At 50.3% G+C, this 26,884-nt stretch overlaps 2 protein-coding genes across 8 annotated transcripts in view; one reads left to right on the forward strand and one right to left on the reverse strand.

The window, feature by feature from the left end:
* The first annotated feature begins 1,245 nt into the window (after positions 1 to 1,245).
* ELAC2 (elaC ribonuclease Z 2) lies at positions 1,246 to 21,366 on the forward strand. 2 transcript variants are annotated; one of them, XM_024564843.4, is made up of 25 exons: positions 1,246 to 1,567; positions 2,127 to 2,177; positions 2,317 to 2,387; positions 3,151 to 3,215; positions 4,502 to 4,559; positions 5,429 to 5,497; positions 6,751 to 6,858; positions 7,809 to 7,867; positions 10,189 to 10,247; positions 10,337 to 10,409; positions 11,040 to 11,152; positions 11,569 to 11,664; positions 12,628 to 12,766; positions 12,848 to 12,933; positions 14,648 to 14,766; positions 15,864 to 15,960; positions 17,557 to 17,695; positions 18,187 to 18,225; positions 18,366 to 18,475; positions 19,068 to 19,167; positions 19,238 to 19,358; positions 19,532 to 19,610; positions 19,966 to 20,110; positions 20,254 to 20,405; positions 20,709 to 20,846. In XM_024564843.4, the coding sequence occupies exons 1-24, from the start codon at positions 1,338 to 1,340 to the stop codon at positions 20,365 to 20,367; spliced, it is 2,340 nt and encodes a 779-aa protein (XP_024420611.2). In that variant the 5' UTR covers positions 1,246 to 1,337; the 3' UTR covers positions 20,368 to 20,405; positions 20,709 to 20,846. The 2 variants fall into 2 exon arrangements, with proteins under 2 accessions (XP_024420611.2, XP_024420610.2); XM_024564842.4 differs by lacking the exon at positions 20,254 to 20,405 and having other exon boundaries at positions 1,247 to 1,567; positions 20,709 to 21,366.
* Positions 21,367 to 21,413: 47 nt separating this feature from the next.
* ARHGAP44 (Rho GTPase activating protein 44) overlaps positions 21,414 to 26,884 on the reverse strand; it is a 170,478-nt gene continuing 165,007 nt past the window's right edge. For 4 of the 6 annotated variants that reach the window (XM_045198932.2, XM_045198930.2, XM_045198934.3 and 1 more), the window contains one exon: positions 21,414 to 23,443. In XM_045198932.2, coding sequence (XP_045054867.1) covers positions 23,304 to 23,443 — 140 coding nt within the window. In that variant the 3' untranslated portion in view covers positions 21,414 to 23,303. Of the gene's footprint in view, positions 23,444 to 25,926; positions 25,976 to 26,884 lie in introns of all 6 variants that reach the window. The other 2 variants (XM_053910608.2, XM_045198933.3) reach the window with 1 other exon arrangement.

A 26,884-nucleotide genomic window follows, 5' to 3' on the forward strand; every position in this document is an offset into this window, starting at 1 on the left:
TCACCTCACTGTTTTTTGTGGCCAGAATCTTTGGGATCTACTCTCTCAGTAACTTTCAAGTGTGCAGTACGGTATTATTCACTATAATCACTGTGCTGCACATTAGACCCCCGAACGTATTCATCCTATAACTAAATGTTTATACCTTTGACTGCCTTTACCAATTTCCCTTACCCCTCAGCCCCTGCTAACCACCAATCTCCTTTGTTTCTATGAGGGTTTTTTTTATTCAATATAAAAGTGAAATCAAATTGTATTTGTCTTTCTCTGGCTTATTGCATTTAGCATTGCTAACCTTAAAATGAAAAGCCAAACTCAGAGGCAGCAGGCATTTACTTGTGAGTAAAGGTCTGATTAGGAGACAAGGCAAGCGATATTTGAGATTACATCAATAGAAGGAAGGTGCTTCTATAGGTGCAGGTAAGATAATAAAGTGATGTTAATTCCAGAGAATGTTTTCAATTTTCATTTCAGTAGTCATCAGTCAGGTAGTGATAATATTTCCTTTCTTGTTTGGGGCTGCAATGTTACTCTAGGCCCAGTCCAAAAATTATTTTGCCCTTTTAACATTCCAAAGGTTTAGCAGGAAGACCTGAGAGGAAGTTCGTCTGGGATGGCAGCTCCTGATCCAAAATTAAAGTGGCTCTGTTTATATTATTCTGCAGCATAATTCCTAAGGTTTATCCATGATGTTGCAACTCCTTATTTATTATGACTGAATAATAGACCCAAGACTCCTGCTCCAGAGCTTTTTGTGTAACCCCTAACTGCTATTCTTGCGTTTCTTCCCAAAAGCCAGTAAAAGCAGTCGTTTGAAACGTGTACTCTCTCGAATACACTAACATTCTCTATAATTTATTTCCTCACAGGAAAATCTAACACTACCACAATCAAGATCAAACCAAAGAACCAGAGGACTGATTTGCTTAAGAGGGCAGCTCACAACTGGCGGCGTCGGAGCTCGAACCTTTTGTGGCAACGGGAAACGCCAAAGACCAGCTCCAGGCCTGGTAGGGCTTTTTCCGTCCAAGCGCTCCAGGAAGCCCCGCCCCAGGCGAAGGACGGTTTCCGTAAAATATTGACAGGGGAAAACCGGAAAAAGACAAGGGGCGGGGTCAACCACGGCGCTCTAGCATTCCCCGACTCTATGGCTGCCGCCAATTGACAAGTCCGAGAGGCAGGCTCCTCACTATTCGTTGCGCAGCCTCGCGTAGGCGGGCAGCTCGGTTTGCGGCACGCTGATTGGCTGTATCTCCCATGAGGTCGAAGGGGCGGGACGTGAGGCCTGCGGACCAGGGTGACCGGTGGCTTTTTTCAGCCGGCGTGAAAACTGGCGCATGTGGGCTCTCCGCTTGCTGTTGCTGCGGTCCGCGGCTGGGCGCGCAATGTCTCAGGGACCCGCCCGCCGCCAGCGTCCGCCTAAGGACCCGTTGAGGCACCTGCGTACGCGGGAGAAGCGCGGCCCGTCCTGGGAGCCCGGGGGCCCGAACACTGTGTACCTGCAGGTGGTGGCGGCTGGCGGCCGGGATGTGGGCGCGGCGCTCTACGTCTTCTCCGAGTACAACCGGTCAGTGAGTCGCGCCTGGAGTGGGTCCCCTTACCGAGCCCCGCCCGGCCCTCCGGGTGTGCGCCCCTGACACGTGGGATTTCACTATTGCCTTCGAATTACGTCTTTGGGTGGGTGGGGCCTCCTAGATCCCTTACATCCCCTGTCCCTATCGTTTCCCGGAGTCCCTGAAGAACTTCAGACTTGGGTGTACGCGTCCTCTTTCCTACGCGTGGGCCCCGAGTTCCCTTGGCACTGACTTTACCACAACCCCTCCCGTGCTCACCAAGACCGGACCTCAGAGTTGGTGTGTGAGGTTGACAGGCCTGCTTATGGGGAAAGGACCTATCTGGACCCTAACCCCAGCCTGCACAGCTCCCAAACCCCGCCTCGTCTCTGCCAAAACCTCTCAAAACCCAGTACCCTAATAGCAGAAATGCGGCTGGGTAGCGCAATGTGGATTTTTAGGTTTGTTTTTTTTTGTCCCCGCCCCCAGAGTGTACAATAAAACATCTGAACAGTGGCGGAGATTTTACAAAATTGAATCTGCTAAGTAACTTCTGTAACGTTTGTCCTGTAGGTATCTCTTCAATTGTGGCGAAGGTGTCCAGCGACTCATGCAGGAGCACAAGTGAGTCAACTGCTTTCTTTTGGGGCGAGGTAATTATGGGCTTTGAAAGCTGAGGTGAGAAGCAGGAGTGTTTTTATAGCAGAAGAAAAGGTCCCTGGTCAGTCCACTTTGTTGTGCTCAAATGTTTTCTCTTTCTCAGACTGAAGGTGTCTCGTTTGGACAACATATTCCTGACCCGAATGCACTGGAGTAATGTTGGGGGATTGTGTGGTGAGTATACTCTTTCCAGGGTCAGAGACAGGCGGGATGTCTGTAGGATTTTAACCTGCCTTGCCCCCTTTTTTTTTTTTTTTGCTCATCTTCTGAGACCAGGGCTGATGGAATTTTCTTTCTGCTAGGCCTGTCAGCTATAGCATAGAGAGCATCAAAAGCAGTGACTCAGAATAACAGAGTTTAGTGTGGATACTGCCCTCAAATGGTCCCATCCACTCATTTATTGAGTTGCTGGACTGGCGATGTGCGACAGTAAACTGGTGTGTGTCGTGATGGTGATTGCAGGAACTGTACTCACCATCAAGAATGTCAACAGCTACACAGACGCCCACTGTCCAGATTATCCCATTATTAATGCCTGCCGGTTGTGAAGGTTAAGATTGTGCTGCCACCAAATTCTGTAAGCTTTGTGATGTGGATAGGAAGGAGTGGAGTGTTGTGCTAGTTGCATTCTCAGAGCTGAGACTAGAGTGAGGCAAGAAGATGGCTAGGGTGCAAAAATTTAGAACCATTCTTCACCTGAATGATTTTGTACCCAAGGTGACCAACTGCCTCACCCTAGTATCAGCCCTGCTCGTTCTAAAGGCATCTGAGGGATATCTGGTGTCCCTCATACCTCTGGCTAGCATCGCTTCTGTGTATATGTGTTCCTGACCATTAGAAGCTGGATTGAGCAGAAAAATAGCTGGTTTATAAGGAGTTCTCCTGCTGGCAGTGGCTACAGGTCAGGATGATGAGAGATTTGATTTGTCTTTTTTAGGAATGATTCTTACTTTAAAGGAAACCGGGCTTCCAAAGTGTGTACTTTCTGGACCTCCACAACTGGTGAGTCTCTCTTGACTCAGCTTTCAAAACTAACCACCCATTTTAAAAGTTATAACAAGAATTTTCGTGTTTGCATCAGTCTTCTGCTGTCCAGAGATAATCGAGAGTGGAGTAAACCCTTTACCTTTCAAGATAAAGAGGGCTGAGTCTAAAACTTACTAAATGTATGACCTTGAACAAGTTACTTTACCTTTTGGAGCCTCAGTTTCTTCATCCATAAAATGGCTGTCATGTTTCATATAGTAGTTAAAGATTAAATGAGATAACACAGATAAAGTGCTAAATCTATTAGATGTTTGGCACCAAGTAGACACACAATCAATGTTAGCTTTTATTCTTAGCTATTTAGTAAATTTCAGACATTTCATACCTTATGACACTATTGAGAAGTGTGCATGTGGTTGTAACTGTTGAATAAACAGTTCATTTCCTAGTTCTTAAGATGAAGGCAGCCAATCACCACGTACCGTTAATTGTCTCTAAAGTAATGTCTCGAATCCATCCATTTGTCTCCATCTCATTTGTCTTCATCTTCGTTATCTCTGTCGACTGCCCCTGTCTATTGGGAGAGCTTCCTATATCCAGTCTTGCCTCTCTAATCCACCCACCACACGGTAGCCAGAGGGACTGCTTTCAGGCTTAACAGCAGAAAGTTACTTCCATCCTAAAAGCCTCCAACGGTTCCCCATTCACTACACTCCAAACCCCTTGTCTGGCCCACAAGTCCTGCAAGCCTTGGCCCTTGCCCACACTTGCATCCGTATCCAGGCACCAAACTGGAGCAACACAGGCCAACTCTTAGCCTCACTGAGCCCCACTGAAGCTCCTTGCCATCTCAGGGTTTTCATCCATACTCAAGTTCCTTCTCCCTCCTTTCATCTCTGCCTCGGTCTTTCTGAACTTTCATGGCTCAGCTGAAGGTCATTGGCTCAGGAACTGTCCCTGACTATCCAAACAAGTTATATCCCAGCCCCCAGCATTTTTCCTGTCTCTTAAAGAGCACTTAGCACAGCTGCCACTACATTGTTGTTTGTGTTGTCATTTGTTTCATTTTTGTCTCCGCCTCTGGATCAAAGTTTCCTGAGGGCAAGGACCCCATCTCCTCCTCACTGCTAGCTCCTTGGTATCTAACTTAGAGTGAATACTTGGTAAATGTTTGTGGAGAGGAAGTTCAAAATAGTTATTCAAGGTCATGTCGATACCTCTTATGTTCTTGAATACATTGTTGCCTTCTGCATTTATGCAGCCATAACGGCTCACTTCTTTCTCTTCTTTCTTTTTTGTAGGAAAAATTCCTAGAAGCTATCAAAATATTTTCTGGTCCATTGAAAGGAATAGAGCTGGGTATGTCCCTGACTCCACCTTATTATCTCTCATTTCTTTCTCATCTGTGCCCCAGTCATCAAATTAGAATCCATAAAGATTGATCTAAATTAAACCTTAAAACGAATCCTTCATCAACATAGATGCATTTTAAAAACATAGCCTATAACACTTTCTAGGCCCCCGCCTCATATCCCCCAAATAGAGGCTGGAGATGGTTCTCAGAGTCCAGTTACCTTCAATTCCTGGCTGTAGGGAGGAAAGGTGTGAGCAGAGGGACCTACAGGTTTTGTCTCCGTCCTTTTACACTGACCCTCATCTTTGGCTCTGCTGCATGTGGCCTCGTCACAGGAAAAGGCTGACCCAGGATGGCGCAGGCCCTGTCCCGGAAGCCGTGTGTCCCTCCAGCTTGTTCATGCTCCCTTTCTGCAGAAATACCAGTATCTTGTTTCAGAAGCCGTACTGGCCCATACAGTTGAGATGTTAGATTCTCTGACCTTATGTGTTTATGTGTTAACGTGTATCTCTTAAATTTGAGTAGTGCTTCCTTTCTTTCTTTTAATGCATAGTCACCAGTGATCATAATATGTCTTTTCATTTGGCCATAGCAAATATATATTTTATTTTTTTATTTAATCTTTAGTGTATTTTTCTCCATTACTATTTAGACCCCTTACACCCTCCTCCCCCCAAGTAAATATTATAACTGAATAAAAATACATGTTGCTTCTTTCCCCCAAGTTTTAATTTACTCAGACATTCTGGTTTTAGTGCAGATTCTCATGAAAACTCCAAGGTAATTCAGTTGTTCGCAGTTGCTGATCTGTAAAGCTCACAGTCACGCATGTCTGTACTAATGCGGTTGCTTTCCTGTTACCTCTTTCACTTAGCGGTGCGGCCCCACTCTGCCCCAGAATACAAGGATGAGACCATGACAGTACTCCAGATCCCCATATACAGTGAGTGCGAGAGCCTTGTGTCCCAAGGAGGGGTGGGGCACAGAGGCCCTGGGTACAGGGAATGTGGCTGAAAAGAGAAACTGCTTGAACGCTGGCTTTGTGTGTACCCAGTTTAATTTCTGAGTATTTTCTGAGCGTCGTTAGGGGATTGAACTAAGCTATGTTTCCTGCCCTTAAGGAGCTGATGATCTTAAGGACAGACACATTTAACTCACATATAATGACAGTGCCTGTACTTTGGGATATTATGTACTCAGGTGCTGGCAGAAAATATCAGTACATTGCTCTCAGATTTGCATATTAATTGTTTGGGGTTTATTTACAGATCCTTTGCTGTGAGGATTCTGGAGAGGTATACACGATAAATGTTTTTAAATACATAGCAACCTAATAGAATATTGTTGGAAGGTCAGAAAGTCACAGGAGCCTTTTCAGGCTCCAGGGCCAGATGATGTGGCTTTGACTGAGAGAGACTGTCTGCCTGTCAGGCCCTGCCGTGTCAGCGTCGTCCTTGCGTCTGGCTGAGCACACTCCGTGTCAGCCTTTCTGGGCTGCCAGGAGAATTCAGAGTTGTTTCTCTGACTGCTAACTAGTGTGATGCTTGCTAAGCGCCGAAGGCGTAGGAGTGAGAGCCCCCAGCAAAGGCCAGAGTGGCCCGGGACCCAACCCCTGGCTCACTCCTGCTCAGATGTCTTCCCTTTCCTGACCCCCATCCCCACCCACCCTCTGCTGTTTCTGTGTTTCTTCCTCCCCAGCACGGAACAGTTCACTTTCACATGTATTTGTGTGACAAGCATGAACTTGCTCTGCCAGCCGGCATGGCTCTCCCAGTGCATAGTCAGCACTGAGGGACTGAGTGTGCCAGAGGAGCTGTGTGCTGGCTTCCTTGAGCAGCCTTTTTTTTTTTCTTGACCTTGAGATTTAACTGACTGCAAAATTGTGCCCCTTCTCAGGTAGATGGGTAACTTTTGGGCTTAGGTCTGTTTATTGAGAGTGACGATAATGAATAAACTAGCCTACTACTTGCATGCTTTTTAGTTAACAAACCCTGTTGAGTTCCTAGTATAGTCAAGGCTCTGAGCTGAGCAGAAACGTAAGAGGAGTATGATGTACCGCAGCCCAGAGACCAGGTGGGGAGGTGGCTAGTCCCTGCTGTAGGAGAAGGCATGCTCTTCCCACATGTGAACATCCAGGCCCTTCCTGGGAGCTCACCTGGCATGGTGGGTAATTTGATTGTTTTCCGTCCTCACCAGGTGAGCAGAAGTGTGGAAATCATCAGCCATCACAGAGTCCAGAAAGGCTCAGTCCAGAGCAGTCTGCAGACTCTGCATCACCTGAGAATGAGCAGTGCCTTCTGGATGGTAATGCTAATTGAACAAAATAGTACACAGTCCAAAGTTTTCTTAGTCCATTTCCACTTCATGCCCTAAATGAGAACCCTTGTCATAGGAAGGCTGCCTGTGTAAAACAGACTTGCTACTTTCACATTAGGACTTGGACCATGGAGCGGCTGGGAAGGGCTATAAACATGGCAGTGTGGGGCTTTAAGGCCCATCGGCAGTCCCCGGTGTGCCCCAAACTTGGTGTTCAATTTACCCAGAGGCAAATTGGTTCATATACAGGCTTTGTGTTTTTTATTAATGCGACATGGATGCAGATTAACTTTCCGTGAATGCAGAAGCTATAACTGCTCAGCTATAAAACAGATCAATGGGTGGATCTGCACCTCTTGTGTCAGAGTGGCAACCTACTGGGAAACTGAGTTAAAATGCCAAGAAGAGATGTATCAGCAGAATTGGACTGCTTGCGGATTCTCTTGTCCAGTGCTGAGCGAGGCTTGATGAGTTCCCCGTGTGCCCTGAGGCTGTGGCTGTCTGGTGGCCGGGCGAGGGCGACCCTGTCAGCACCCTTTCTCAGACAGCTCAGGTGGAGACCGACACCCAGGCTTTCTCTGTGGGCCTTTTAGGTTTTATTTCACATATGCATGTTGATATTTGTTTATAAAGTACCTTGCAACTTGTTTTTGCTCACTTCTCCACTCCTAGGTAAAATGTGTCATTTTTATACATTTCACTTTCCATTCTAAGTTTTTCTGGTTGGAGTTTTGCATTTTTCACTTGCTCAAATTTCAACATAAGTAGGAAAATCAGGTCTGATTAAAAAAGAATACCACTGCTTCCTTCAACCTTTGTATCGGAAGGGTTACATGTGTTTTATTTTGTGTAGAGTCAAATTAGGTATCAGCTGATCATCGATCTGTGAAGCCTGTAAACCTTCATATGTGTTATAATCAGATTGGTTTTCTTCTCAGATGTGAGACAGAGAAGGGGTGGCAGGGACCCCTCCTTGGTCGTGGCTTTTGTCTGTAAGGTAAGCAGCTTTCCCGTGGGCTTTGTGAGTGTGTGCGTGGTGAGTTAGCGCTTCCTGTAATTCCTGGGTAGCACCTCCTCAGCCACCTGGGCCAAGATGAAACACAGATGCCCTGTATTTCCCAACATGCCACCTATGCCGTTATATTCTTTCAAATTCTCTTCCATTGTTCTGTTGGTCTGCCTACATGTTCTTTTAGATTTGGCTGTGTTTCTGAAGTTCAAGACCATTTTTTTAGAGAAAGTTTTATTTTCTTTCAAATGAATCAGGCCTTTATTCCCTTCTCTTCTAGTTTGTATTATTCAACTGCTGATATCGGGACTAATTTAATATTGCTACTGTCCCCAAAGGCCTTGATCTGCAAATCCGAAAGTGGTCAGAGTCCATGAGAATGTTATTACAAAAAGGTGTTTTTCAGGTCTGACTAATGGCCTGTTTTTAATATGGCTTTGCATTAAAATTTTATTATAATCTGCAACAAACACTGTTGTCTAATCTGTGGTAAGACATTGTTTCTTTTGGGGGGGGGCTTTGATTTATTTTTTTAAAAGAAGCAACATTGATTTTTAAATATATTTGTAATTTTCATCCAAATTCTAACAAGTGGAAACAATTGTGAAAGGTCAGTAGTGATATTATTGGAAAGATCATTGTCAGTATCACCTATCAATTTATTTGAATAATAACTATACTTTTTATAAAAGTTAAATATTGTTGATAGGCTTAGTTGTGTATTTTTGAGTTTTTAGGAAGCAGAATAACGGTTTTGAAAGTAGTTTACGTGGTAAACTGCCTTGCGGACTAGACTGCGTAGAGCAGGATGGGATGTGTTCTGAAGACAGGCCGCACCCCACAGGCCGGGGCAGCGCTGCTCAGGCAGCTGTTTCGGGAGCTGAGGCCCCAGCCCCGAGAGCTGCAGGCTGCTGCTCAGGCCTATCTCTGGCCTGGCTGTCCGCAGCTGCCTCCAGGAGCTCCTCTCCCTGGCTCAGCCCGTGGCCCCCTTTCCCTTGTCTAATCATTTGCTGTTTCTCTGCTAAGGGTTTGGAAGGCAGGAAAGCTGAGCTCACTCAAATTATGGGAGGTTGGCAAGAACAGGGCCTCTATGGAGAGGGCCTGACCCAAGAGCTCAGGCACCTGGCAGCAGTGTGCTGTCGGGCTTTGTGGGCCTGCGTTCCGGCTGTCCTCTGTCTTCCACATGCTCTGCTCCCCTTGGGTGGGAGCAGCTTTCTTTGTGGGCTGAACTCAGCTTACAGTACGGGCATGGGTTTTGCCTGCCTAAGGTCTGCAAGTTCCTGGTAAACATTAGAAGCATTCAGTTTTCATCTTCAGATGCATTTGGGGCTGTGTGGAGAGTGGGCAGAGCAGTGCTTGATACCGTCACTGGCTAAAGGCGTCATCTCAGCTCAATCATCTTTGTGTCATGTGCGCTCACTTAAAGCTGTGAGCCCTCCCCTAGAGTAATGTTTTCAAAGACAGAAAATTTTAGAATCCTAATAAGACTTTACGATCCAAATTGGAGACTTTGCCCTAAGAGTAATTTCTTAACTTCAGGAAGTTAAAAGAAAATAGTTTATATAAAGGTTTAAAGAAGAAAATGAAAATCAAATATAATTGAATACCCAAAGACTTACTAACACTTGATGCCATTTCTGTCTTTTTTTTCCCTCTTACTATGCTGAAAATGTAGATCCCAAAAATGTCTGGACAAATTTTTAAATACAAAATGATGATTATGAGGTTTTGTGATGGGATTATTGTTTTCTAATATAATAACAACATATTGGAAATATAAAGCATTTCTCCAGAAAAAGAAACACAGCATTATGTTGCCAAATATGTGAAAGACAGAGGAGAGAACTGCCGCACTGTGCCCTCTCACTGTGGGTGGACGGCCGTGCCGCACGGGGGCTGCGCTTAGCCCCGCTGGCCCACGCCTTCGAGATGCCCCTGCAGCTGTTTGTGGATGCAGGCAGGACGGCAACACGGAACGAGGATACTTGAAGGATCCTCTCTTTATTTGATATGGAAATAGCAAATGGGTTACATTTTATTAAATTTATAAGGAATTAATGTTGGGAAGTAAAGCACTGTGTTTTTCAATCATTCAGCTTTTATCACTAAAGCATTTCAAAATAAATAACTTCTTCAGAATAGAGTATACTTTATCAGAAAGCAATAACCTAACCTGCAGTCTAATGAAGTATTAGAAAAAAAACAATAATTAAAAAGTAAAACCAGAAAGATGCACTTAAAAGAAAATTGATTAAAACCAAGCTTCTTCATTAGTCACTGAAATTACATTTGGGTTCTTTTCATTGCAGCTTCACATGAAGAAAGGAAACTTCTTGGTGCTCAAAGCCAAGGAGCTGGGCCTCCCAGTGTGAGTGGCAGGGATTGTGGCTCCCAGGGGTAGATGGGTCCCCTCTTGCTGGTAAAGCTCTGCATCTCAGAGTGCTCGCCTCGTTTCAGGGGGACAGCTGCCATCGCTCCCATAATCGCTGCGGTCAAGGATGGGAAAAGCGTCACTTTCGAGGGAAGGGAGGTAAGGTGCCCTACTGTCATGATGTTTTTTCAGCATCTGTAGGGAACATTGCACAGAGCCACTGTCTGGCTCAGGCCCTGCAGAGATGACTTTTGAGGGCAGTGGAACAGCTTGGACAGATTGCATCAGCTGGCTAAGCAATAAAATGAGGTCTGTTATCTAGACTTGTGCATGTCAGCGCTGGCTATGTGGGGCATTTCTGTTATCCATTTAGTATCTGGGGGTCCTCCTCCTAATAGGGTGGAGCCTTTCCCTTGTTCTTGAGCTCAGGGAAGACCCCCGTGGGGATGGACTTCGGGTGCATGGCCCAGAAGACTGCCACCATATTCTTGACCAGGATGTTTTTTCTAGTGTGTAGGGATTTTAGGACCCGTGGCCATGGACCTGAGAGAACCCTGCATGCCATGCCTGGCTTTCTGGCCACTGGCAGTTCAAAGCTCCCCCTGCTAGTCAGATGCCACCCTGAGCAGGAGCAGAGGGAGCAGGAAGGGTGTAAGAGGTGGTCCTTACGGGGGCTCTGTCCCGCTCAGTGGGGCTTATGCAGCGTCACAGAGGACTGGAAGGCTGCTGGGCGTGTTTGCTGGGCTGTGACTGCTCTGGGCGAGCCTCATGGCCCCAATGATTTTGCAGATTTTGCCTGAAGAGATCTGTACTCCTCCAGATCCCAGCCTTGCTTTTGTTGTGGTTGAGTGTCCAGACAAGGGATTCATTCAACCCATCTGTGAGAATGCTGCTTTCCAGAGGTAATAAGACAGGTCCTGGGGGGACAAGTATGAGCTGGCTGTCTGGGAAAACTCACTGTGTGCCTTTCAAAGGGTGGTCCCATGGCAGGATTTATGTAGTGATTGTCAGTGGTGGGCTTTGTGGGTTACCCAGCCTTGACATGAAGTTAGAAAAGATGGAAAAGCAGAGACCTTGGAGGACTGGGATTACGGGCCAGTTACAGTTCTGCGTCTAGGGCAGGCCCCAAGCTTGCCGCACAGAGGGACCCTGGGTCAGTGGGGGGCTTCAGAGTGCTAAGGCACCTCTGGGGGCAGCTGGGGCCAGCATGGCTGGGGTGAACTGAGGGGTGCCCCTCCCTGGCTGCCCAGGCCCATTTGTGCACATTCTGAGTTTGAATCATTTCATAAAGCAAAGCCCTACCCTTCCTCCCACCCAGGTTCCAAGGAAAGGCTGATGCCCCTGTGGCCCTGGTGGTTCACATAGCCCCAGAGTGTGTGCTTGCGGATGGCAGGTACCAGCAGTGGATGCAGAGGTACGGGGCCACATTTCCACCCCTCACTCTCTGAGGTGCCTCCTGCCCTTACTTCCGCGCCTGCCTAAGCTCAGGGATTCCTGCTGTCCTGGAGTCCTGAGAGCAGCTCTCAGTATCCCTCCTGTGAAGAAGTGTCACTGCTAGGGGGCACAGTATGTGCACTTGTCCCGCCTGTGTGGGGTTCCAGTTAGCATCAGCTTCTACCGTCTACACTCAGCATCTGAACTGATGCTCCCTTTTTGTTGACAGTTCCAAGCCCAGAGCCTAAAGAAGAGACTAGCAAGTTTAAAATAATAGCTCCAGTTTATTGAACACCCATGTCCCACAGTATGTTAAATATTCTACATTTTGTTTTCTTTAATCTTCTCAACAATCCTGTGAGTCAGATGGTCTAGCCGCATTAGTCCCTAGAAGGAGAGGTCACATTTTCCTGTTGGCTTCATTGACCGGCCAGCACCACGTGGAAGGAATTATTTGTATTGAACTCACAGCGCGTAGTGACATTGGGTGGCCTTCCAGCCTACCTGTCCTGTCCCTTCCCAGCATCTCCCTTCATATCTTTCCTCATGAGCCCGGCCATCTGTCACTGTTCAGCTTTCTTCGTCCTCTGCTCCTTCAGGGTTGAGTCTTAACATTCATTATCTCTTTTCCTCTTATTAGGCTTTTTCTTCCATCCTGCACTCCATTTTGTTTCCAGTCTCTAGTGGTAGGCTCCAAACATTGTAACTTTTCTTATTTTTTTCTGGTATTTTATTTTTTCTGGTTTGAACTTGGGGAGAAACTAGACTTTGAGATGAGTGAAGTAGGGTTAGGTCTGGCCATTTAGTAGCAGTCTTTCTGGCCAAGCCACTCATTCCCTTTGCACACTTCTACCTGCATCACCAACCCTGGTCTCCAGTGCTACCCCTGCAGTGGGAACACCCCCTTAAGGACACCGTGAATGCACAGTCTGTTTCTTCATAGGTTTGGGCCTGACACCCAGCACTTGATCCTGAATGAGAGTTGTACATCCATTCATAACCTGCGTAGCCACAAGATTCAGACACAGCTCAACCTCATCCACCCCGACATCTTCCCCCCACTCGCTGGTCTCCACTGTAAGGTAGTGTCACAGTACTGTCCCTGTTGGCCTGGTCCCTACCCTTTTCTGTCTCTCCAGGGAGTGTGTTTTTCTCTCCTGCAGGAAGAAGGCGCCACCATCACTGTGCCCACAGTCCACGGGGAATGCCTCCTCAAGTACCAGCTGCGTCCCCGGAGAGAGTGGCAGAGGTCTGTGTGGTGCTGGGCCTGTGGCGTGACCTAGGTCAGGTTGGCAAGCCTTTCTTGTGAAGGGCCAGGCAGTAAATACTGTTTTAGGCTTTGCAAACCGTGTGGCGTCTGTCAGAACTAGTTGACTGTCACTGTCCCACAAGAGACAGTAAGAGACACACGTAAATGCAAGTGTGTGGCTGTGTGCCAGCACAGATTCATTTGCCGAGGCAAGCTGGCTCTGATTTGGTTGAGGTGGAAGGTGGGGTCCAACGATGACCCTTTTCTACATTCGTTTCCTCTGAGAGTAACAGGGCTCCCTGCTGACTGTTTTACAATGTGGAAAATCAGAAGTGTCTGGTGAAGAAAATCAATCCCCCATAATCCCTTCATCCGTACAGGAGAGAGTGATTGTTAACAAATTGTTTTTTGAACTGTGAATAAACCGGTGTATTTTAAAAAGTGCATGTAGGTGTACTACATATACATGTATGACACTACATGTATGATACATGTACTAGTGTGCAGTCTTCCCTGCATCGTTATGTAGTCTCCAAAATGAGGTTTCATCGACGTTCCCGATAGGGATGTTTATTAATTTGAGACGTTTCCTAGTTTTTGCTGTTTTAATGAAACACGAAATGTCTTATGGAGAAATCTTTGCTGGAACTCAGTTCCCTTAGGGTGCCTCTTAGACACGAGGTTACCAAGTCAGTGCGACCGTTCAGAGGGTGCTGGGTAAACATAACACGCCATCCAGAGAGGCTCCGCGGGGTTGCGTTCCACCCAGCAACCTGAGAGGAGCTTGCTACCACGTGTCATCACTTGTTAAGATCTGAATCTTGCATAGTTTGAGGTCTCCAGCTGTCTCCACAGTGTCTGGTTAGAGCAGACCGGGCTCCTCCAGGTCATCACTGGACGCTGAGTGCTGCTGTGTAAGAGGCAGTGGCAGTATGACTAGGGCCCACAGACAGCGTCTGGGGCGTGGAGAGCTCAGGTTCCCTTTGTCGGTATCTGTAGACAGTTTGTAAAGCCAAGATTAACAAATGTAGCCACTCCCCCAGCTCACCTTGTACCTGTGGAAAATAGAATTCCCAAACCTGCTGACTTAGAATCTTGAGAGCTAGACCTGGGACTCCCTTCATAAGCCCCAGTGATTTTAGTGCTCAGTCAGGTTGAAGGGCCACTCATCCAAGCCTTGCTGCTCGGTGTGGCCAGGACCAGCAACATAGCGCTATCTGGAGACTTGCTAGAAATGCAGAGTCTCAGCCTGCACCCCAGAGCCACTGAGTCAGGCCCTACAGCTGGATGACATCCCCAGGAGGTAAGTTGTGTGTGCATTAGCTTGAGAGGCCCTGCTCTCGCGCTGTGCTCATCAGCAGGGGTAGTTTTTCTCTCTCCCGCTCCTTTCCCCCAGTCCCCTGGGGAATGCTAGAGGCCAGGGGCATCTACTGAGTAGAGGCCAAGGATGCTGCACGGGACCCTGCCCCCACCCCAGATGTCAGTAGTGCCAAGGTTGTCAGGCTCTGAGCCTGGAGATGTTCTGAGGAGCTAGCTGACAGAGGTGCCACAGGGCAGCAGAGAACTGCTCAAAATCTCAGTTGCTTAGTCTTCAGTCCTGATGTGAAACAACTTTCTGCAGATTTTCTGCACACATGGATTCTGGATCTTCAAACTGGTGTTTGTTTGTGGCCACACGCCCCTTTTGGTTGTCTGAAACAGTTTCTCTTGGCAGGGATGCCCTCATTACTTGCAATTCTGATGAATTCATAGCTGAAGCCATGGAGCTCCCCAATTTCCAAGAGAGCGTGCAGGAGTATAAGAAGATGGCTCAGAATGGCCCAGCCTTGGCAGGTGAGGGAAGGACCACAGGCCTCTGCGTTCCTGCAGTGTCTTTGCAGCACTGAGCAGTGTCAGCGTGGCTCACTTGGACAGGCTGTGTTCATTCATTCAGTCCACTGCTTCCCTACTTTCTCTTTAGTGCCTGCCCCCTCCCAGACCGATGACATTGGAATGCTTGGTGATGGCACACAGGCATTCTCGACAAGGCACCTGCTGAGGTCAGCAGTTCTGGAAACTCCAGTGAGATGCTAGAAAAAACTTTCAACTGGGACTTGGCTGGATTGGGATCTAGTCCTGGCTTAGCCATAAGGACCCACAGAAGGTTCTGGCCATGTCCTCCATCTCGTTGGGCTTTCATGCCCCATGAGGAAAAGTAGTCAGGGGCACTACATGACCCCTGTTCCAGTGGTTGTCCAGTGCCATCTTCAAGAGATGACAGAGATAGAGAAGACTGGAGTGGAAGGCAGGTTTGGGGTGCTCATCGAGTCAGCCCCAGGCAAGTGGAAACCTCACTTCCTCTAGTCACAGCCACCCAGTGCTTGGGGAACACTGCTTCCCCTGGCCTCACTGGCCTTGGGGTTTGGGACTGGATTTATGGTTCCTGCATTCCAGACCCTCTGAGATAGTGCTTGCCAACGTGCAGACGGTCCCTGCCGATGAGGAGCGCTGTGGAAGCGTCACAGGGGGCAAAACTGGCTCCCAGGGTTTCCACCCTGGCTCTGCCTTCGTCTCTGGAGAGCTGAGCCTCAAGCCCATCTAGTCCCCATCCCCCACCCCCCACAAACCGGGCACTGCAGGGCTGTGTGAGCACATACAGGAGGTGCGAGTGGTGCCAAGAGCTGCTGCGAGATTGCACCAGCCCCTTGAGGTAAATGCTGATTCTAAGCACAGAGAAATCTCCTTTGTAACTTAAAAATTTAGAGCAGTTCTTTTGAATTCATTTGCTGTACCTCCCAGACAGCCCTTTTCCCACAAGCAGCCTGAAACCCCTCTTCCAGTGGCCCTTACACACAGGTGTCCTCTTGAGACTCAACTTACTTAGGTCAGAGCTGACAGCTGGCTCACACTTGACCCAGAGAAATTAACTCTTTGTATGTGTTTTTCCATAGAGAAAAAAAGTCAGTATCCAGAGATCATCTTCCTGGGAACAGGGTCTGCCATCCCGATGAAGATTCGAAACGTCAGCTCCACACTTGTCAAGATAAGGTATTACTGCTTTCCTGGGAGGTATCTGTCCATTGAGGAGCACTCTGGTGTTCTAAACAAAAGCTCCTCTGCACATACCAAGTTATTTTGAAAATGCAACACTATAAAACGCTATAAGGTTGTCACCTTGGCTAGAGTGTTCCCAAAGAAGGGTTGTGGACCTTTATGCATTTTCTAGCCTCAACAGCTGCCTTAGACTTCTGGGAATCACTGAAGTTTGTCACCCATATACTTTTTGATAAAACTGTCCCATTCTGCCATATACCATGCTCCTTGCTAAGAAATTACCTCACTTAATTTTCACGTTAATCCTATGAAGTAGTGACTACCCATTTTATTGATAAATAAACTGACGCTCACAGAGGTTACTTTTAAGTGACAGATGCAACTGTGAATTGGTGTATTAATCCCTGCATTGCACTGTCCCTTAGCTATGTGCTGCTCGAGTGTGAAACAGCCTCTGGGCTGGCACGTGGGTTTTGTGTTCAGCCCTTTTGTTGGATGGCTTTTACTTAGTTGATTTTGTTGGGTCATCCTAGTGTGGGTTTCTGCAGAGAGATTAATTGAGGGCATTCCGAAATGTTCGTGGTGTACCTGTGAGAAAGCGAGACTCAAGGACTAGGTTTTAAAATTTTCCTTTGACATCTTAGACGTCAGTGGTGGATGATACACGGCAATTAGAAGATGCACCCCAGTGTCCCATATATATAGATCGGGGACTATTTTTCCTATAACTGAGGCAGTGCGGTAAAGCTGCTGGGCATGGCCAGCCTTTCGGGGCTAAGAGCGGCTCCTGGAACCCACGGTGTTCACCCAAAAGATGCTGTCACTGGCTTGCGTTCCCCTCCGCACTTTATTCCACAAAGGGGTGCAGGACTCTGAGACTTCTTTCTGAACATGGGTGCAGCTATCCTAGACTCCTGGCTCTCCCTGGGAAGGAGGAAGGCCTGCAGGAGGTCTGGCCCTCCCACCCGTGTCACAGCTTCTGAGACAGCTGCTCCTCCAAATAGCCAGCAGAGCTTGTGGAATGAAGCTCCCCGGGTCCTGCTTGAGGCCAGCTAAAGCCGAAGCTCCAGCCAGTGGCTGGTAGTGACATGACTTACCCCCAGGGAACATCTGTGGCCTATTCTGCACTGGCCACCTTTGAGGATATGGGCTTAAGAAAACCAGAACTGCTTGGAAAGGGGTGAAGCAGCCCAGGGCAGCCAGATCTCATACGTGCCTAGTGCCAACCCATGGTGTTATCCACAGTGGCTGTCGTCACCTCTGATCTGAATTTTCAGGGATTCATTGTTGGGATTAGTAAATATCTACCCTCTCATTCCACATAAGCATCTTCTTGAGGCCCAGCATTTGTGTAGCTCTGTATACTTTCCATGTTATTTAAGGGGCCGCAGGGTCCCGTGGATAGTTTTCCTTTCTAAGGGTGGATGTCACAGCGGCCTTCGTGTTGGAGAAAGTGCTCAGGGAAGCAGCATGCGAGGCTGGGGGAGCCAGGCTGTCCCATAGCGGCTTGCCTCTCTTGTCTTGAAATTAGCCCCCTGAGCTGTCAGAGGCCCTTTGTCTCAGTGCCACACATCTCTCTCCTCTCCGTAGCTCTGACAGGGCCCTCCTGCTGGACTGTGGTGAGGGCACGTTCGGTCAGCTGTGTCGTCACTATGGAGATGACGTGGACAGGGTCCTGGGCAGCCTCGCCGCCGTGTTCGTGTCCCACCTGCACGCCGATCACCACACGGTGAGTGCGGGGCAGGGCAGCTCCCGAGGGTGGCTGCTGCTTTTCTTCCCTCTCGCTCCCAAATGTGCCCAGAGCTTTGGCTTGTCATCTTGTGAGGTAATGGTCTTTCACAAACCCCAGTGCAGTAGTTCTGCCCACAAGAATGTATTGTCTTTCTGTTTACTTTGCTGTCCTGTAGCAATAGGGGGTTTTGCCTTCACCCAGGTTGTCTTCAACTTTCTCCCATGGCCTGCTCAGAGGAAACTACAGCACGAGGTGAGAGGCTTGTCTTCTCGGGGCAGCTGGGCCCCCAGCCACTGCCCTCTCTTTTCTGACCATGTTGGCGGTGAGATTTCAGGTCATGCATCGGCACGTGCCAGCTCCCACTCCAGCAGTGTTAGAGGCTGGTGCCCAACAGAGAGCTGGGACCCGCTGCAGCATGAGGACCTGATGACCCCAGCACAGGGTTGGGTTTGGAAATGTCTAACCCGCATCTCCTTTCTCCTTCCCAGGGCTTGTTAAATGTCCTGCTGCAGAGAGAACGAGCTTTGGTGAGTGTGGCACTTGATTTTATTGCCATTTGAGTTTGCTTGAATCATATTGGATCCATAAATAGCTGGACCTCCTGCCACTCCATAGCAGTTTGATCGCAGTGTCTGCCATTGATTTGATACTGGTTTTATTGTTTCAGGCATCGCTGGGCAAACCCTTTCACCCTTTGCTGGTGGTCGCCCCCACCCAGCTCAGGCCCTGGCTCCAGCAGTACCACAACCAGTGCCAGCAGGTTCTGCATCACATCAGGTGAGCTGCCAGGCACCCTGCACCCCCAGGCTGTTGTCTTCACCTCCTCCGGGTGGTGGGGGCAAACTCCATGTTGATCTGGGCTAGTCCGTGATATCCCCAGCACCTTTCCCTCGACCTGGCCTCAGACAGCAGAAGCAGGGGAGAAATACTTTGACTCAAGTGTAAAAACTGTTAGATGGTTCCCACTTAAGTGTCTGTTTTCTTGGCTGCGTTTCCTTGCAGCCCTTATTTCAGGTCTGATCTAGGCTTTAGACTTTTGCCAACACTCCTCCATAAAAGTTGCAGGGCCAAGCGTCCATGTGGTGGTGAGCTCAGAGACTGTCCATGCCAGGTGGACAAGTGGCAGGAGTCAGCCCTGTCCTCACCTCGGGGGGAAGGAGCCCATCTGCCTGGAGCCCAGCCGGCCTGCCTGACGGCCTTCACTGGGGGCAGCTCACCCACTAGGTTTTTTCAGTGGTTTGGTTCTTTTTCGTGGACTACATTCCCCATCTTAGTGACTATGATTTTGGGCCTTTCTAGCCAGAAACTTAAACTTTGGCTTAAGTTAATTTTTTTTAAATATTTGTTTTAAATGTTTTATTTCTCACAGTATGATTCCTGCCAAATACCTTCAGAAAGGAGCTGAGGTCTCCAACCCCACAGTTGAAAGGTTGATTAGTTCACTGCTGAGCACCTGTGATTTGGAAAAGGTATGGGGCAGCCGCAGGTGGCAGGGAGGAGGCAGGGAGCGCAGCTGTGATCGCTCCCCTGCGCCTTCAGTTTCAGACCTGCCTGGTCCGGCACTGCAAGCATGCCTTTGGTTGTGCGCTGGTTCACACATCCGGCTGGAAACTGGTCTATTCAGGGGACACCATGCCCTGCGAGGCTCTGGTCCAGATGGGTGAGTAGAGGCAACTGACTCTGGTCCTACCTGGTAGCCTCTGGTTGTCATTCTAACATGCAGACATGCCACAGGGTAGGGGAGCAAGTGCTGGCTGGGAGCCAGCTGTGTGGACCGCGGCCGAGTGCTTCAGCAGCGGAGGACACTGCTTGACGCCTGTACTTGCTCCCTAGGGAAAGACGCCACCCTCCTGATACATGAGGCCACGCTGGAAGATGGTCTGGAACAGGAAGCCGTAGAAAAGACGCACAGGTATCGGAGACTGCTGAGCCCTCATCACCCACTCCCTTTCCCTCCCCACGTGGCACTGAGCGCCTCATGTCGGTCCTGCTGAGAAAGACTGTTCTCCAGTGACTCAGGGCAGGCCTGCTTCCCACCAGAGGGCTGTGGGGGCTCCTGACCCAGGGCAGCAGTTTGCTGCTGGGTCCTTCTGCCTTATTTCGGCAGACTTAAGAGAGGCGTGGTTCTCAGGGCAGCATAGGTTTAGAAGGAATTAGAAACACACTGGAACCAACTGGAGCCACTGAGGGAATTAGCAGGGGAAGGTGGGGCTGGGGTCAGGGCCCTTCAGCAGCACTTTGGCCTGAGTGCTTTCCTCGCCTGGCAGCACTACCTCCCAGGCGATCGGTGTGGGGATGCGGATGAATGCAGAGTTCATCATGCTGAACCACTTCAGCCAGCGCTATGCCAAGATCCCCCTCTTCAGCCCTGACTTCAACGAGAAAGTTGGAATTGCCTTTGACCACATGAAGGTTTGTATGGGGTGGGCTGCATGGGAAGGGGCCAAGGCAGAGAGGGACAGCGCTGCAGTTGCACGAGGAGGGATGGTCAGGCTTGGGGCCGGCCCGGTGGGGGGATGCCTGTCACCCTGCTACGACCAGCTCCGGGTTTGCAGGCCAGCCTGACCTTCCTCAGTCCCTTCTGGATGGACATCAGCGTCAATCGCTGGAAATTACTGAGAGCCTCTTGGAGGCTCACTGTGTTCCCACCATCCCATCATGTGACCTGACCACAGCCTGGAGATGGGATGTCCTTCCCTCTTCTCTTGTGAGTGGGGAAGCCAGGCCTGGTCCCTGGCACAGGCTGGGCCTGTTTATGAATGGGGAAGCCTTGTGTTTCTGAGGCCTCTTCAGCTTTGCTGCCCTGGCCCGGCAATGGGGGTCTGTGCCTTCTTTAGTTTTCTCTCTCTCTCCATGGCATTTCCTTTCCTTTCCCAGTTGTGGTCTGTTGACTCCAGGGTTGGTGGGAAGGGGACCTGGTGCCTATGGTGTGAGCACACGCTTCCCTACTCTAGCTCTTGCCCCCGCCCAGCCCCTCTGAGCAGTCCTCCACCTCCGTTTTGCCTTTCAGGTTTGCTTTGGAGACTTCCCCACGGTGCCCAAGTTGATTACCCCGTTGAAAGCTCTGTTTGCTGGTGACATTGAGGAGATGGAGGAGCGCAGGGAGAAGAGGGAGCTGCGGCTGGTGAGAGCAGCCCTCCTGTCCAGCAAGCAGGTGGACAGCGAGCCCCAGCAGAAACCGGCACATGCAGAGGAGCCTCAGAGCCCACAGCGCAAGAAGGTCAGGGCGAAGTGAAGGGCAGGAGTGACCCTGTACTCGGAAGGCTCACGTCCTCTACCCTGTGCATGGGCACCGTGTGTGTGCCCTTTGCCTGGTGGGAGCAAGAGGGCGCCGTTCCATGGGGGACACAAGGGAGTAGGTGGTGTGAAGCTGCGTGGGGATTGCATGCTGGACGTCTCTCAGGAATGGGGCCTGGCAGAGCCTTGGACAGGAGGCTGCCGAAAGGAGGAAAGCAAGGGTGATTGGAATCCAGTGCTATTGATATTAAAGTCACATGGAAAAACGGCACACCCAGGCCTGCTCTGGCCAAATTATTCCCTCTGCACACCAGAGACAAGCCATGTCCCAGGAGATATCAGGTCGTGGCTGTGAAGTCCAAGTATCCAAGACTCGAGGAGGTGTATTTCCAAAGACAGAGAATACAATAAAGATTCCATTTGGAACCTGAGTGCTTTGTTTCATCCTGGTGCCACCTTTGAGCAAGAGTCTCCCTTGAGCAAGAGTCTCCCTCTGCAGCGTCACTCTACCGTCGGGTCCCCAGGATGTGCCAAAGCCCAGCTCTGATGGCATGACCCCCAGGAGTGGCTCTCAGCCTGGTGTTCTGAAAAGTCAGGCTGTGCTGGCTGAACAGTGCTGGCTCCCCACACCAGCCGCTGCTGGGCCCAAGCAGGGTCGGGACAGCAGCGCAGCCTGCCTGTTGTCCTGGGAACAGCCAGCCAATTGATGGGCTGTTCTGTGGCCAGGCGAGAACGAGAATCGCTTGCTGCCCCTCTGAGTATTAAGAGGTAGCATGATGTCGGGCTGCCTTGCCCTCCTTATGAGATTTAACAACACAAGGTTAGTGCCTGAGTATTAAAAGAAATGCTAAAGGTAAACCCGGTATTTATTTGTATATTCTCCCTACTGAGGAAAACAGAGAGGCTTTAACAACTGGGGTGATGAGAGAGCCTCAGAGGGAGGGCCTGGCCTGGCCGGCCCTCGGGCTCCTCTTGAGGCAGCAGCTGGTGCCATGGCCCCGTCCCCACATTCTCTTAAACAACCACAGCCATGCTCAGGGAGAATAAATCTATTTTAATAAGATGACTCTTGACAACTATTTGTACATATTTTTAGATACTTGCAACCCCCGGGCTCCATTACAAACTGGGTGCTGAGCCGCCCTTGCCAGGAAGTGCGTGAAGCTGCTAGCGTCCAAGTTGGCCAGTCCCACGGTCAGAGAAAAGCAGTTTTACACGGTTGGGAAAAATAACTAAGCATTTAAATTTCTCATTGTACACCTGTACATTGTTTAGATTGAATGGCTCAAATTAAACAAATATAGAGAAATTTCATATATACAAATATATCATGTATAGGTATATCATATCTATTGTAAAAGGATAAAATTGTAAAGTTTGACTTGGCATGCATGGCCCGCATGTTCCCCACTGCCTCCATCCCAAAGTGTGATAGGGCTCCCCAGCGCTGTCCCTGCCCTCCTCCTGGAGCGGGAGCACAGGTGGGACTTCACGGGGAGGGACGAGAGCCTGGCGCTGGGAGTGAGCACTGTGCACCGCAGCCCTGTGGCGCTGGCCTGAGTCTCCGAGGCCTGGCGTCACCTTCTGCCGCCTGCTTTGGGTAACAGTTATTGCTGTTCACCTGTGACCCCCTGAAAAATGGCAGCTCCTGGTCCCCACACACCTTGCGGGCCAGGGGCTTGGAGAGCCTGCGGGGTACAGTGACTGTCGCATTATCTGACGTTTGACAGGGACGTGGGGAGCTCCATTTAGGCCCTCTAGACACCCTTAAGATCACTTTTTAAATTCTGAAGTGTAGAACAATAAGGTAGAAACAGGAGCTTTCAGTCACAGGGTGTGGAAAAATGAAACTTAGGAAGTGAAATATTTTGTTTTAAGCCATTTACTTCAGACCCCACAGTGAAGGGCAGCCTTGCCAGGCAGCAGGCAGGTCAGTGCCCCAGGACTCTGGGGTCCCAAATCTAGTTATCTGGAGCGAAGAGCCCGATGCCCCATCACCACGAAGCCGTTTGCTGTCAGAGCCAGCAGTGGCCCCAGGCCTAACCCGGGGGCAGCTTGGCCTCCCTCACAGCCCTGCCCTGCAGAGACAGTTCCCACTGGCCGGCCCTTGGGTGGGGAGAGGCCGAAAGTGGATCAAATAGGCACAAAGTCAAAAGGCAAAGATCAAACAAAAGGCCAAAGTCACCATCCAAAAGGAACAAACAAAATTGGCACCACCGACATTTGCCACACAGACTGGAGATGGCAGTTTTCTGCAAAACTCCAGCTTTGTGTTGGCAGTGACAGCAAAGAGCCAACAGAGGACCCTTGGCAGGCCCAGGGGCGCTCTGGCGGTATGCTGGTCTGGGCCCAGGTGTGTACACGCGTGTCAAAGGGCGGTGCTCTCAGACTCCTCCTCTGAGTCCCTCTTCTCAGTCACCGAGGGTCGCCGCATGTGCTCCAGGGGACTCAGGCGAAGCGTCGACCCAAGCTCTACGTGGATGGAGGGGACATCAAAGTGAACAAGATCTGGAAGTCAGCAGAGAGAGAGGTGACTGAAAAGGGGCTTTTTGGCTAAGGAGAGGGAAGGCAGGCTGTGAGTTGCGAGTTGCGTGAGGAAGCGGCAGCAGATTGGCCAGTGCAGGGCCAGCCTACTTGGGGGCCAGCTGAAGCATTCGATTGCGGGGTCAGGGTAGGGTTGTGCCACTTTGCTTCTATGGACAAGCAAGCCTGTAGGACCAGTGTCCAGATCCCTCTGGGGCGGCTCACAGAGGACTGTCAGGACAGCTCCTGGCTGGCCACCATACACTCCCTGCCCCCGGGCCGGTCCCAGAGACAGCTTTCTGGGGATTTCAGGGCTTTAGTTCCCTGAGGCCTGCAGAGACAGTGGAAAAACACCCCATTTTCCAAATGAATGGGAGCCCTCACTGCGAGGCCATGAACAGGATACTTCAGAGGCTGATGGGGCCAGGCAGAGGGGTGCCCTCAGGGCTCTAGCAGCAGTTGCAGCAACCTGCTCCCCAAAGGTAGGAATCCCCCGCTCTCAGCCCTCAGGAAGCAGCTCACTTCAAATGCAGCCTCCTTTGGGCACTGCAGGTCATTTTTCCTGGGAGGCGATCAGGAAGAATGTACCTGCAGTAACAGGGCTCAGAGTCTGTGGGGTCGAGGCATCTGTGGGGTTGAAGCTGGAAAAGCTGACCTGGAGATCAGGCAGCTTGGCCCAGGTAAGGCCATGTGCTAGGCCCTGGGGCTGCTCTGCACCCTCTGCACAGCTGCCCTGGGCCTCAGGACTGCACTGCTGGGGGCAGGGGCTGGGGGCAGGGGGCCAATAGGAGGCTCCCTGGAAGACCGTGGAGCCTGGAGCCATGGGCCCTGGGCTCTTTCCCCTCAGTCATGTCACCCCTTTCCTTAGCCTGCTCAGTGTTTGCCTCCAGTTAGCCCGGCTGTGCCTCTGGGCCCGGGGCAGCACACGGGTTGTGGGAGAAGCACACCTAGGAGGGAGATGGCCCTGGGCCAGAATCAGGAGGTGGGGATTTTGTTGCCTTTTTGTTGGTTTTTTGTTTTGTTTTTTTTTAAATAAAACATTTAGCCCAAAGAATGTCATACCAAGTAGACAGACAGACATCTGGACACGTTCCCAAAAGACATTACACAGACATGGAAGCTTTCGAACAAAGATCCTTCTCTTGCACCCCACCCCCGACAGTCATCAGAAGGTCGTCCCCACCTGTGTTCATCCTGCCACCTGAGGGAGCAGAGACTGGGGGGTCTCAGCTCCACTAGTGAGGGCTACTTGCTCCTCCTGCAGGCCCTTGGACTGGCCTGTGTCCTGGCCTCACTGCTGGGGCCCATCCCTGGGGGCCTAGCAGCCACTCCTGCCCCGGGCGCACCCCCCCTTCCATGCCTGCTTTCTCTGTTGGGGAAGGCACAGGACCTGAGGCTTTGAGTCCAAGTCCCACCTCTGTTACCAGGGAGAGTGTAGTCTTGGACAAGTGACTTCCTTCCCTATGCCCCACAGCCAGACAGGGACAACAAAGGATGGTGACAAGTCTGTGTGACAGAGAGCAGCAGGTGAAGCACACCCAGCCCAGAATAGGTGCTGGGAATGAGTGGCTCAGCTGTTCTGGCTGTTCCCTTAGAGACCCCTGGGATGGAGGTGGGGAGGGCATGGGGAAGAGACCCTGGTGACAATGCTGGAGGTGCGGAGGGCAGGGTGGCTTGTTTCTTGTTTCTGAGGAAGCTTCAGAAGTTAGAAGACCCATCTGTGGGTGCTGCATGCCCTCCCACTATGCCTGTCACTGGTCTCTGTGGCTCTCGTGGGGGCACCCACCCAAGGGACCCCCTCTTGGCTCACCTGGTCACCCCTTCTTTTGAGCATCTGCTCTTTATAGGAGGAGACCAGGCAGAAACTGGTATAAATGTTCCAAAATACTGTACTGAGGTGGAAAAAATGAGCTCAGTGTGCACTGTGATACTATGGAGTCCTCAGGATGTGCCAGCTGTCTCAGCCTAGGGGACGGCAAGCTAGGCTGTAGGTCTGGAAGTGGAGACCCACTGGTGCACACTCACACAAGACAGGCCACACCCATGAAGTGGGGGCTGGCACTGGGCAGGCCCTTCCTCGGACACGTCCCTACACCAAGGTGCAGGTGAGGCGTTGTCCCTCGACATAGGGCACAGAAGTCTTTGGCAGGCATGCTAATGACAACAAAAGTTCATCATGTGAAGCACAGGCCTGTGACCCTTCAATTCTCAACCACAGGGAGAGGAAGGGATGGTGGACTAGGTGACTGGCTGCCTCCCCCATCTCCTATGGCCAAGACAGTAAGACCAAAGACATGGCCAGAGATCCCAGAAAGCCCAATGATCTCGTGGCTTGGCAGCTCCTGCTGAGGCTGGGGAAGCAACAGGGGCAAAGCCTCTGTGCGGGTCTGAGCCACATGCAGGGGGCGAGGCAGAGAGCGGTGGCCACTGGCTCCGGCAGGAGCACAGGGCAGGCTGGGGCCGCTTACCCTGAACATCCCCTCACACGTATCCAACACTGCGGCACACGTCACACAGCTGCAAGGACACAATGACAGGATTCGGAGAAAGGAATAAACATGACGAAACAAGAACGCAACAAAAACTATGCCAAGTTTCACAGTCAGGGGACCACATCATATCACTGCAGCTTCTGCTCTTGCCCCAAGGCTTGTGCACCCCAGGATGGAACCAGGTTCTGCTGCTACAGAACACGCAAACAGAACAGGCATGTGGGGTTGGGGGTGTGATTCAGTCTGTAGGTCAGCAGCTCAGATGTGGGGGCCATTGAAGGGGGTCGTTCTATTCCTCCCATGCTGGCAGGTGCACCATCTGTCCCTCAGTGCTTTCTCCTGCCCACGCTTTGCCCCCAAATTCCTCCTCGTTCTATCTCACAGATGCTTCAGAGTGATAGCTGTTGCTCATTCTGTTGCTTCCAGCATTAGCAGTACCCTGCATCCCTTCCTTGAGGTTTTGGGAGGAGTGCCCCCTCTAGACAACTTGGGGTGACCACAAGCTGCCAGGGTATGGCCATGAGCCCCGAGGGCAGTGGGCCTGTGATCCCTTCCAGCAGGGCTCACCAAGGCGAGGCACACATCATCACTGAGAACCACCAGGGGGAAGTGGTGCTCACAGTTGCTGTTCAAGTGATAATTTCCTTAACTTCTTATAAGCCTTGGTAGATGACAGCGGCTGGACCTTCAACATTACTCATATCCAGAAACAAGCCAAATTACCGGACGGCTGCTCCCACAATAGTTAAATCTCCTTATCCATCACAAACACTCACATTGGACTAGACTTTTCACAGGCAGCAATGAGCTGAACCGCCCAGGCTAACCCAGCCATCTAATTGGTAGTCAGCCCTGGAGACGGCCATGGGGGCCATGGGGGCAGAAGCCCAGTCTCCCTATGGCAGCATTGCTCTCAGTGTGTATCCACAGTTTG

The sequence above is a fragment of the Desmodus rotundus genome, chromosome 9, assembly GCF_022682495.2.
Source record: "Desmodus rotundus isolate HL8 chromosome 9, HLdesRot8A.1, whole genome shotgun sequence".
NCBI classification, from domain to species: domain Eukaryota; kingdom Metazoa; phylum Chordata; class Mammalia; order Chiroptera; family Phyllostomidae; genus Desmodus; species Desmodus rotundus.

Bases quoted from the DNA above. Each gene is read 5' to 3' on its own strand.
- ELAC2 (XM_024564842.4), top strand. From the start codon at position 1,338: ATGTGGGCTCTCCGCTTGCTGTTGCTGCGGTCCGCGGCTGGGCGCGCA. The intron at 12,934-14,647 runs GTCTGTGTGGTG...TTCTCTTGGCAG, and splicing joins CCCCGGAGAGAGTGGCAGAG to GGATGCCCTCATTACTTGCA. The intron at 15,961-17,556 runs GTATTACTGCTT...TCCTCTCCGTAG, and splicing joins TCCACACTTGTCAAGATAAG to CTCTGACAGGGCCCTCCTGC.